At 32.3% G+C, this 12,521-nt stretch overlaps 2 protein-coding genes across 4 annotated transcripts; one reads left to right on the top strand and one right to left on the bottom strand.

Moving 5' to 3' along the window:
• The first annotated feature begins 758 nt into the window (after positions 1-758).
• LOC101511555 (uncharacterized) lies at positions 759-4,560 on the top strand. 3 transcript variants are annotated; one of them, XM_012712421.3, is made up of 4 exons: positions 759-2,819; positions 3,217-3,493; positions 3,586-3,732; positions 4,042-4,560. In XM_012712421.3, exon 1 carries the CDS (start codon positions 894-896, stop codon positions 2,796-2,798), a length of 1,905 nt encoding a protein of 634 aa, XP_012567875.1. In that variant the 5' UTR covers positions 759-893; the 3' UTR covers positions 2,799-2,819; positions 3,217-3,493; positions 3,586-3,732; positions 4,042-4,560. The 3 variants fall into 3 exon arrangements, with proteins under 3 accessions (XP_012567875.1, XP_012567874.1, XP_012567873.1); XM_012712420.3 differs by having other exon boundaries at positions 759-2,826; XM_012712419.3 differs by having other exon boundaries at positions 760-3,493.
• Positions 4,561-5,422: 862 nt separating this feature from the next.
• On the bottom strand, positions 5,423-10,898 carry LOC101511024 (protein SEH1). Its single transcript, XM_073364717.1, has 9 exons — positions 10,809-10,898; positions 10,545-10,706; positions 9,548-9,659; positions 9,301-9,401; positions 7,095-7,172; positions 6,828-6,977; positions 6,614-6,726; positions 5,912-6,038; positions 5,423-5,808 (listed from the first exon to the last, which is right to left on the bottom strand). The coding sequence occupies exons 2-9, from the start codon at positions 10,704-10,706 to the stop codon at positions 5,677-5,679; spliced, it is 975 nt and encodes a 324-aa protein (XP_073220818.1). The 5' UTR covers positions 10,809-10,898; the 3' UTR covers positions 5,423-5,676.
• Positions 10,899-12,521: the final 1,623 nt, after the last annotated feature.

The following is a 12,521-nucleotide window of genomic DNA, read 5'->3' as shown; positions in this document are numbered from 1 at the left end:
CTTCCTCTAAAGTAAACAAGTCATTTTAGAGAGTAAAACATATATATCAACCATTGATTAACAAATTTGAAGTAATTATTATACCTGCATCATAATAAATCATGAATTTTTTAAAGAATTGAATTGACATACATAGACAAATGTAAAACAATTTTACACTATCACTCAATTACAACATTTCATCTTGTTATATAAATCTATTTTGTAACTGTTTTTAAAAATTAATCACCACATACTTCAATCTTATTAGACTTTAGTATTAAACTAATTTACGTTACGTTTCTTACATTATCTTCTTCCATCAATTTCAAAATGTCGTTTAAATCCTTTGCTAAAATAATAACTTTTTATTTTTTCAATTTACACTTTAGTTACATTAAAAAAATCCAAATTATAGAAGATTAATAATATTTTGAAGTTCTGATGTATATATAATAAACTAAGTTTTCTAATCTAAGTAATAAAGTGAATAATATCAACCGTAAATAAATATATTGATGATATATATTATACATACATATATATCAATCATGAGTGGCTATAATATCAAGTATCAACCATTAATTTAATCACTTTAACAAATTTTCACTTTAAGATAAATGCCTAAATCTGATGAACTAGAATGAAACCCAATGAAACATTTACTAACCAAATAACCGTTTATCTTATGAAAAAAATTGACCAAGAAAAAAGAAAACATTGTATGCATAAAAACCAGAAAATCAAACAAAAGTTAGGGGTGTTTATGGTTTGGATATTGACCTATTCCAGATATTAAATATGGTTCTGGTTATTAACTAGACTTGGGCCTCGTAACCGGATATTTTATCAGTAACTGATACTGAGTACACAAAGCCGTAGAGCGAACTAGTGAAGTCTGAAGCCACCAAAACATGAAGAAGAGAATTTTACGTCACACTTTGAACTTCAACAAACTCCATTCCCTTCCTCAAATTCCCACCGCCACAACCCCTTCATTTACCCGCTTCCTCCACACGCGCTCCACCCCGCGCTTCACCCCGCGCGTCGCCCACTTCAACAATCTCCTAACCACCCTAACAAACTCTAACAAGCACATAACCGCCATTTCACTTTACAACCAAATCGAATTCAACCGTATCATCACCCCTTGTCTCATCACTCTCACAATCCTAATCACGTGCTTCTGTCACGTGCGTCATCTCGCTTTTGCTTTTTCCGTTTTGGGCAAAATCATCAAACGCGGTTTTGAATTAGATATTGTTACATTGAATTCGTTTTTAAAAGGTTTGTGTGTTAGTGGGAATGTTTTGAAGGCGTTGGAGTTTCGTGATGAACTTGTTTCTAAAGGGTTTTTATTGAATGAGGTTAGTTATGGGATTTTGATTAATGGCTTGTGTGAAGATGGGAGAATTAATGCAGCTATTCATATGTTGAGAATGATGAATGAAAAAAGTTGTTTGTTTAACGTTAAGGTTAATGTTGTTATGTATAGTACTGTTATTGATTATTTGTGTAGAAATGGGTTTGTTAACGAGGGTTGTGATTTGTTTAATGAAATGGTGGGTTATGGTGTTTTACCTAATGAGTTTACTTATGGGTCTTTGATACGTGGATTGTGTGGTTTGGGGAGGGTGGGTGAAGCTTTTGGATTTTTGGATGAGATGATTAAGGAGGGTTTGTATGTAAGTGTTTATGTTTTTACTGTTTTGATTGATAGGTTGTGTAAAAAGGGTTTGTTAATTGAAGCTCGCGAGGTGTTTGATGAAATGGTTAAGAGAGGTTTTGAACCTAATGTTGTTACTTGTAGTGCTTTGATGAGTGGGTACTGTTTGAATGGTAATGTGGATGAGGCAAGGGAGGTTTTTGATTCGGTTGGTAAGTGGGGTTGTGTGCCGGATGATTGGACTTATAACATATTGATTTGTGGATATTGTAAGGTTAACAGATTGGATGATGCTATGAAAGTTTATAATGGAATGCATCGCAAGGGTTTGGTTCCAAGCATTTTTACTTACAATTCTCTGATTGATTACTTTTGCAAATGTGGTGCAGTTTCGCGTGCTTGGGAGATTGTTAGGACAATGCATGGTAGTGGGGTGATGCCTGATAATGTTACTTATTGTATCTTGTTAGATGCTTTGTGTAAAAGACAGTGTCTTGATCAGGCGATTTTGTTGTTTAATCGACTTGCTGAAAGGGGTTTGGAACCCGATGTTTGGAGTTATTCCATTTTGATTAATGGGTGTTGCAAGAATCGAAGGATGGGTGAGGCCATGAATCTATTGAAAGAAATGCAGCATCTTAAGAATTTGGTTCCTCATATTGTAACTTACACTTGTCTTATTGATGGCTTGTGCAGATCTGGGAGAATCTCGAATGCATGGAAGCTTCTTCACGACATGCATGAAAATGGTCCTCCCCCGGATATTATCACTTACAGTATCTTGTTAGATGCTTTATGCAAAAGCCAACATCTTGATGAGGCAGTTTTGTTATTTAACCAAATGATCAAACGGGGTTTGGAACCTGATGTGTGGTGTTATACCATCATGATTAGAGGATATTGCACGTGTAGAAGGATAGAAGAAGCCATGAATCTTTTCAAAAAAATGCATTTGAAAAATTTGGTTCCTGATATTACAACTTATGCTGTTCTTCTTGATGGTTTGTTGAATTCAGGGAAAACCTTGTATGCATATCAGCTTGTCAATCAGATTCGTGACAGTGGTCCACCTCCCAATGTTCTCAATTACCTAGATGCATTTTGCAGAAATGAGCTGATTTACAACAATTGCCTTGCTTCGGCACATTCTTAGCAGAGGAATTTGTTATTTTGAGTATACAGTTAACTACACTTACTGATTGTTTGTATGAAGTTGGAATAAATAGTGCACAAGATTTTCCAAGCATCTTTTGATTAAAGGATGTTATGCTTTGAATGAAGTTGGAATACTAAATACCTTACTGAGATTTTCCATACATACTAAATGTTGTTAACAAACATCTAGGGGCACATAAATTTATTCCAGTTATAGTTGATGTCAAATGAATGGTCCATTTCTGTACACAATGTTTGGCTGCATATGTAATGTAACTGTAGACTTGCAACACATTTTTTGAAATGAATTATTTTGATAGGGAAACTCTGGACTTCATCAGTTGCATATTTAAATTAGAAGGCAATCCTTTGTATTCGATTTGTCTTTTGTAATGATACTATGCATTTCTTGATAGGATCCGATGACTGATTTATTTGATGTGAAGGCTACATGCTATAAGCCTTGCATGGTGAGAGAAAATTGTTCAATGAGAGAAAATTGTCTTTCCCAGCTCTAGACAAATGTGTGAAGAATGCAGCACAGATTGAACACAAAGGGAAAACATAATTTTTTATCATCTATATATGAGCTGTTAAAGTCTTCCATTTGTTAAAATGATGAATGTTTTCCGAAAGAGTTGGCATCCTGCGAAGGAGGTCTGGAGACGTCAGTTAGTGAACATATGACTTGGGGTTCGATATACTATCAGATCGCCATTTCTTTTTTATATTTCTTATTATTTTATATTGGCTTATATTTCTAATTATCTGTTTGTCAATTGCAGAAAAGCAACAATGTAAATGATGTAAACGTACTGCCTGGCTATTCAGCCAGTTGCGCCTATATGGATATCACCTTATAGCAATGGACCTTCAATGGCAAAGTACTAGTGTACCGTGCAACATATGCAAATCTTTTTTACCAGTGAAAGGTACTATTTGGTTCTTACTTTAGAGTTCAAAATATTTAGTAGGCACAACTGCACTAAGGGTCTTCTAACTTATTTTAAAGTTTCAAACCAGTCCTTTATCTTTTTATTTAGATAAAAAGGTTCTTGATTTTTTGTAAACGACAACAACGTAGGACCTCTGATGATTTCCCATCAAAATCTGTGAAAAAATGGCCTTATTTTGATCTTTTGAAATGTAATTTGTCATTATTTCTTTACTTAGGAATTATGGTGCCATTTTTTGCCTTATTTAGAGCTTTGATGCTATTTTAACTTAACGGTTTTGGACAGAAAATCACTAAAGCAGACTCTATCTGCCTGCTGGCCACTTTGTTGGATTCCATTCTTAACTGGTGACTGCCTGTGCATCCCAAGATCCTCCAATGATGTTCTGTCCAAGAAGTTTGAGCAACAATGCCCTTAACAGAGGGGGAAAAAAGATGAAATGCAGTGACGCGAGGTGAAAATCAATCATTTCGACTTTTGACCTAATTTCTGATTGTAGTTTATGAACAAAGTTAGATCCATTTTGTGCCAAGGAGAAAGCTATTAAAGAACTCATCAAAGCGACACATATTCTGTGACAATGACCATCTAGCTTCTTTCCTCACTGTCCCAATTCCTACAGGATTGGCATGTGTTTTGGAGTGCAAATGTCCTAATATCCTATAATATTTGATCATGAAGCGCAGTATATATTTGTGCATGAGGTTGTCTATTACCTTCGAGATTTATTTTATCTCTACCATTGTAATATTTTTTCTTTTTTCTTGTATTTTTATCAATTTTAATGAATTATAATAATTTTTACTTTTATTGTTAATAAAAGAAAGTAAAAAAAAATAGTAATAATTTAAAGTTAAATTTGACTCATCTAAAATAGATACTTACTAAAGTTAGTAAATTAAGGGTTGAAATTATAACTAATTTTGATTGATTGTACATGTGCATTTAGTGTTAGCTATTGATTTATTAATCAATGACTCACTTTAGAAGAGTTGATCTTTTAAAGTTGCCTTCTAAAGGGGCAATGTCTTTAGATTTTTTTCAATAAAACAAAAAAAATCTTTTTAAATAAAACAAAAAAAAAATTAACATGAAGTTGTCATTGCAAATGGAGGTCTCTTTTGTGAATTTGCATTTGCAATTGGCAACCTCCCTTTAATCTTAAAAGTAGGGAAGATCGATATATAATTTTCAAAAAGATATAGATTGATGATTTTTTTTAAAAGGGGTTATTTGAAAATCAGGAGGAGCACGACAAGAAACTTCAAAAGGAGGTCTCTATCGTGATTTCACATGTATTTAATTTAATAAATAATAAAGACCCAAAAAGGCAGAAGAGAAACTTCAACTGAAATGGATTGATGATTTTCAATAGGAAAGTAGCAGCATTTTTTTTTTGAATCGACAGTAAAGTAGTAAACTAGGTTTACTAGAAAATGAACGAATTTTTCTTATCTAGTTTTGTAGAAAAGAAAAAAAAATTATGGTTTGTTTGAATGCCTTTTGGTTGTTAATTAGTTTTTAAATTCTAAATAACAAACTCAGTGCTCTAGACAAAAGTCAATTTTAATGCTCACAAACTGCAGAGACCTAGACAAAAGTTGTTCGGTCAAGTGAGCTCAATGAGACTTAACATCATCAGAAAAGCGAAAGTAAGATTTGTGTGAACGGCAAGCGGTTGCAATTGTAATTCTTGATAATCACAACCATTGAAAAGTTATCTTCATGAATATCTTTGATGTAACATGAGAATGTTGTCCATCTAACCTACAACATAATACAAGTCTTGTTCTATTCAATAATTAATCCTGGTGGTGTGGGGAAAATCCATGCTAGCTTACTATACTACTTACAACAAATTGAAAGAGGCAGATTTATCACTCAAAATATTTGAGGTTTATCTTCAACATACGACGGTTGCTAAGAAGTAGGTTCGAACGCAGCTTGCTGATGCCAAACGCCGTTGAGATTTGACTGCCATAATCGAACCATTCCATCGTTACCTGTAGTAGCCAATGTCATTCCACTCATATCCCACTCCATTTGCCATACCTAAACAACATTTAAAATAACTTAATTCAAGCATCTGCATGATGTTTGGAAGAAGAGAACATGAAAAGTAGACATGAACTAAAATATAGACTCAGAATTATACCATTCCTTGATGACCAGACAACAGTGCAACTCTTTCTACTGGAAGTCTCCCATTATGATCAGGATTCAATCCTAGGTGCCATATTGAAAGTCCTTTGTGAGTTGCGACGGCGATGATCTCATACGGTCTACAAGAAATTCATACTAGTAAATAACAAATCACATCTTGTTGATTATGATTTATAATTAGTGATAAGTGGGTAGGTAGCCCTATGCGTTTGACCCAAACGTTAGTTGAGCTGCAACTAGAGGGTGAGAGCGGGGGCGAAGCTCTCTGCAGTATGGTTGATGGGTAATCTTGTATACTGGTGTGTAATATTTAAACATAAGTTGTATACTGTCAATCCTAAGCTTGAAATTAATAGAAAGGAACTGCAACCGCTCTTTAGTTGGAAAAGTAAGCACAATTGATCGAACTTTGTAATCAAATCTCATAGGTTTCTTTGTTTGCATTATTTGTATCTATTATCTTTTGAAATGAAGTTGCTGTTCTAACACATTTCTTTGACTACATAAGAAAATAGTGCTAGCGCTAATAACAACCTATGCAGTGCATAACTGCATACTTCCTTGTGTTAATTGACTGGCATGAAATCATGCGGATACAGCAGTCCAGCATTTTGTTGCTGGCATAAACGCTATTTAAGGAAGCAAAACAAATAAATGTGATTGAAATGTGTTTCTTAAATTATGCAAAATTTACCTGCCAATATTTGGCGCCCAAGCGACGGCGTAAACTTGATCACCCTTGTCTTCGGGCAGTGCTAATTCTGCAACGGGAAGCCATCTCTGATGAGCCTGGTCAAACTCCCATACCTGCACAAATAAAAAGGTACAATAACCATACCATGGAAGTTTAAATAATGCAGCTCAAATCAAAATGAAATAACAGACACAAAAATTTGGACTGGAGTTACCTTGGAAGAATTAAGCTCTGGTGTATTTGAATTGAAACCTACAATGAAGCTGGATTCCTGACCCTTTTGCGGATTCAAAGATATGGACGCAGAGAGGCACACAGCCTTTCCAAATGAAGACACTGATTCAATAACATTTTGAAATTCAGCCTACAAAGAAAGAACAGAATAAAAATAAAAATAAAATAAAAAGTGTTGGTTTATTGTAAGAAGAATATTAAGTGTCACATTTCATGACTCAGAGAAGGTAGAAAAAGCTAGTTTCACCTGAAGCTGCCAACTTCTTAGTTCCAAAGGATCCAAGAGCTCAAAAATTCTCACATGACCATCTGAATATGCAGCAACCTTTGGTGTTTCATAAAAATGCAAATAAGTGTAAATCATCAATAGTATATACTTTTTAGCATTCTTATTACAGGATTTCAAGTGAAAAACATGTACACAGAATGGAGTCAAGGAAATAGATGAAAAATGTTACGATTAATCAAATATTGTTTTTGTCTTAACCTTTCGGTTCTCAGGGGAAAAATGGCTTTGGTAATTTGAAGTTTGTTTGCTAGGAGCTAAGTAAAGTCTGACAAATTGTTTCAGCCAAGGTTCGAAATCGGATACTCCTAATCGACTTGACCTTAGCTAAAATTCATTAATCACTTGATCCCAACTAGTTGGTTAATGAATCAAAGAGCTGTTATTACTAATGGCCACTTAATATTCAGTTTTCCTTACAAAAACATCTAAAACTAACCATTTTCAAACGAGTAGAAGAGATTCCAAATTGAACATCAAGAACTTTGCTAGCAAATAAGTGTAAATCATCAATAGTATATACTTTTTAGCATTCTTATTACAGGATTTCAAGTGAAAAACATGTACACAGAATGGAGTCAAGGAAATAGATGAAAAATGTTACGATTAATCAAATATTGTTTTTGTCTTAACCTTTCGGTTCTCAGGGGAAAAATGGCTTTGGTAATTTGAAGTTTGTTTGCTAGGAGCTAAGTAAAGTCTGACAAATTGTTTCAGCCAAGGTTCGAAATCGGATACTCCTAATCGACTTGACCTTAGCTAAAATTCATTAATCACTTGATCCCAACTAGTTGGTTAATGAATCAAAGAGCTGTTATTACTAATGGCCACTTAATATTCAGTTTTCCTTACAAAAACATCTAAAACTAACCATTTTCAAACGAGTAGAAGAGATTCCAAATTGAACATCAAGAACTTTGCTAGCAAATAAGTGTAAATCATCAATAGTATATACTTTTTAGCATTCTTATTACAGGATTTCAAGTGAAAAACATGTACACAGAATGGAGTCAAGGAAATAGATGAAAAATGTTACGATTAATCAAATATTGTTTTTGTCTTAACCTTTCGGTTCTCAGGGGAAAAATGGCTTTGGTAATTTGAAGTTTGTTTGCTAGGAGCTAAGTAAAGTCTGACAAATTGTTTCAGCCAAGGTTCGAAACCGGATACTCCTAATCGACTTGACCTTAGCTAAAATTCATTAATCACTTGACCCCAACTAGTTGGTTAATGAATCAAAGAGCTGTTATTACTAATGGCCACTTAATATTCAGTTTTCCTTACAAAAACATCTAAAACTAACCATTTTCAAACGAGTAGAAGAGATTCCAAATTGAACATCAAGAACTTTGCTAGCAAATAAGTGTAAATCATCAATAGTATATACTTTTTAGCATTCTTATTACAGGATTTCAAGTGAAAAACATGTACACAGAATGGAGTCAAGGAAATAGATGAAAAATGTTACGATTAATCAAATATTGTTTTTGTCTTAACCTTTCGGTTCTCAGGGGAAAAATGGCTTTGGTAATTTGAAGTTTGTTTGCTAGGAGCTAAGTAAAGTCTGACAAATTGTTTCAGCCAAGGTTCGAAACCGGATACTCCTAATCGACTTGACCTTAGCTAAAATTCATTAATCACTTGATCCCAACTAGTTGGTTAATGAATCAAAGAGCTGTTATTACTAATGGCCACTTAATATTCAGTTTTCCTTACAAAAACATCTAAAACTAACCATTTTCAAACGAGTAGAAGAGATTCCAAATTGAACATCAAGAACTTTGCTAGCAAATAAGTGTAAATCATCAATAGTATATACTTTTTAGCATTCTTATTACAGGATTTCAAGTGAAAAACATGTACACAGAATGGAGTCAAGGAAATAGATGAAAAATGTTACGATTAATCAAATATTGTTTTTGTCTTAACCTTTCGGTTCTCAGGGGAAAAATGGCTTTGGTAATTTGAAGTTTGTTTGCTAGGAGCTAAGTAAAGTCTGACAAATTGTTTCAGCCAAGGTTCGAAACCGGATACTCCTAATCGACTTGACCTTAGCTAAAATTCATTAATCACTTGACCCCAACTAGTTGGTTAATGAATCAAAGAGCTGTTATTACTAATGGCCACTTAATATTCAGTTTTCCTTACAAAAACATCTAAAACTAACCATTTTCAAACGAGTAGAAGAGATTCCAAATTGAACATCAAGAACTTTGCTAGCATTGCTTCTAAAGGTTTTGCAAATTTTCCACTGAAGAGGCTGTGAGTCTACATAAACAATTTTTAAATGTACAGAGAGAAAAAAAAAATATAGGCTTTCAGCACTGACTGAATAATAAAACCTATAAAAAGATGTGAAACTGAAATGTTAATGAAGAAAATGTTAAACAAGACAAGAAAATGAAGAATGATACCTTCGACAATCTCTTCTAATAATGAAACAATTCCATCAGCAGAAATACATGCAACTGCATCACCATACTCCGGCGGAACCCAAACTATCTTCACAATGTTTCCTTCATGAACCTTCACAGTTTCAAGGGAGAAAAAAAAAATTGTAAAATCACCGGGAGAAGCACATCAGCTGAGAAACTTAGTGTGTGTTTAAATTGGCTTATTTGAATTAATCTATTGGCATTAGCTATTGTGAAACTATTTGGGGTCTGTTTAGATTGACTTATTATTTGATCATATCTACTAATTTAAGTATTTGTAATACTTTTTGTAAGAATTTACGAAAATAACTTATAAAATGTCCGTAAGTAATTTTCAACTAACTTGTATAAGCTCTCTCTCTCTCTTTAGAATGGCTTTTTAAAACAACTAATAACTTACATGAAAATTGTTTGACTACATTTTATCTTTTGTTACAGAAATAGCTTATGCATAAATGCTTATATGATTAGAACTTATGCTATAAGTACTTAATTAAACTACTTATCCAACCAGTGCCTTGACAGATTTTATAGAAACAACTTATGACATCTTTATTAAAACATATCTTTGATAGCTTATTAAAACAACTTATAGTTTATATTACAACAGTTTGATTCTATTCTATCTTTTGTTATAGAAATAGCTTAGACATAAACACTTAGTTAAGTGCTTATGCTATAAACACTTTTTATAGACAAATGTTAGTTTTAGTTTTTAGTATTAGTAGGTCATGTTAGTAGCTAAGGTTTTAACCCTGAATCTCCTTCTCAAGCACATCACTACATACTGAGTCTTATGTTATAAGCACTTAATTTAAGCTATTTATCCAAACATGCCTTAGAGTGAAAAATAAAGACTTATCCGCAATCAAATATTAACTATCAACAACAATGCGTGTATAACCAATACAATTTTATATATAAAAAACTATATATATTTATATATAATGCAAATGCAATTGAATATGAAATTGACCTTAGACTTGAAAGTAGAGGTCAGAGAGGAAGAAGAAGGAGGGTCATGGAAATCGAAGATTGAAAATGTGCCATCAACGGAACCAGCAGCGAGTCTCGTGGAAGAGTAGTTCCAAGATGAACATGTTGTGCCATTTTCAAGACTCAACAATTCCTTTGCCATCTAATAATAATAACTCTTTCAAATTGAAGATAAATAAAATTGGATTTTGAATTATGAAATTGATTTTAAGATACTTGTTGTGACGAAGATGAAGAATGTAACCAAAACAAGGGTGGTGCTCGCGGGTTGGAGGCTGAACGGCGCAGATTTTTTGAATGCCAAGACTTCACAGAAGAGAAACAAAATTGGGCCGTTTTTTTGATAGAAAACGGGTCGGCCCAATTTGTTTCGGGTTTTTAAACTGAACCGGGCCAGTCCGGCCCAATCCAATTTTTATTTGGACGATCTGAGTCAAGCTAAAAAAAATGTGTTTGATTTTTTTGTCTTTCTAAAATGTACATTCAGTTTATCTTGATAAAAGGTTCTGGAAGTGAATCAATGTTATGGAGATAAAATGAAATATAAATTATTTTTAAAAATAATAAAAATAATTTTTTGATAATTTCTTTGTCTCTATAAATATAGATAATTATTTACTTTAAGAGAGTCTACTACCTACTTTTTTCTTTAAGTAAAATTAAAATGCAAAGACATCAAATGATTAATCTGGTATAATTATATTAATATTTTAAATCAATCACATATAATTTGCAGCACTATAAGAATCTCTTATCTATTTGATAGTAAGGAAATTAAATACAAATTTTTAAAAATAAAAGTAGAAAATATTTTTACAAAATATTTTATTTAGCTAAAAAGAGTGTTTGGGTTTGCTTGTTTGGACTTAAGTTATACAACATAGATGTTTTTTAATGATGTATCAATCATTTTATACAAATTTTAAAATTAAATAAATTATTAATTTGATTTTTCGCTACAAAATTTTTCAAATTGAGAGTACTACTTAACTCACTAGTCTCTCTTTTGTTTCTTTCTTCTCCTTTTATATTGAACAAAAAAATATTTCATTTAGTATTTTTTAAACTAAAGGACATATATCTAATCTAAGAAAAAGAAAAAGTAAACAAGAAACAAAAAAGTAATTCCTAAACATAAACAGTTGTGCTATCGCTAGACAATTATTATATATTTTAAATTTCTTTTGTATTTAGTATACGAGTTTGTAACCATTGTCAAAATTCGCTAGCAAATTTTTCAAAATTTTCAAATTCCATGCTAATGAATACATATCTCATATCTATTATATCTATTTAAAACAGACTCCCGTGTCATCTCATCATATTTTGCCACCTCATCATATTTTGCCACTTCATCATATTTCATCCACATCAGCCAAAAAAGCTAATGTGTACCTCTTGAGAGTATCCCTCCTCTTTCAACAACTTCTCATATTCCTTCCACAATTTCTAATATTATTTTATTAGAAATTTATAAATTATATTATTTTATAATAAATTTATAAATTATCTATCTATTATCTATTATCTATTATATATATTTAAAACAGACTCCCGATGTCATCTTATCATATTTTGCCACCTCATCATATTTTGCCACTTCATCATATTTCATCCACATCAGCCAAAAAGCTAATGTGTACCTCTTGAGAGTACCCCTCCTCTTTCAACAATTTCTCATATTCCTTCCACAATTTCTAATATTATTTTATTAGAAATTTATAAATTATATTATTTTATAATAAATTTATAAATTATCTATCTATTATCTATTATCTATTATATATATTTAAAACAGACTCCCGATGTCATCTCATCATATTTTGCCACCTCATCATATTTTGCCACTTCATCATATTTCATCCACATTAGCCAAAAAGCTAATGTGTACCTTTTGAGAGTACCCCTCCTCTTTCAACAACTTCTCATCTTCCTTCCACAATTTCTAATATTATTT

The sequence above is a fragment of the Cicer arietinum genome, unplaced genomic scaffold (assembly GCF_000331145.2).
Source record: "Cicer arietinum cultivar CDC Frontier isolate Library 1 unplaced genomic scaffold, Cicar.CDCFrontier_v2.0 Ca_scaffold_5081_v2.0, whole genome shotgun sequence".
In the NCBI taxonomy this organism is placed as follows: domain Eukaryota; kingdom Viridiplantae; phylum Streptophyta; class Magnoliopsida; order Fabales; family Fabaceae; genus Cicer; species Cicer arietinum.
This window is presented reverse-complemented; position numbering and strand designations above follow the sequence as displayed.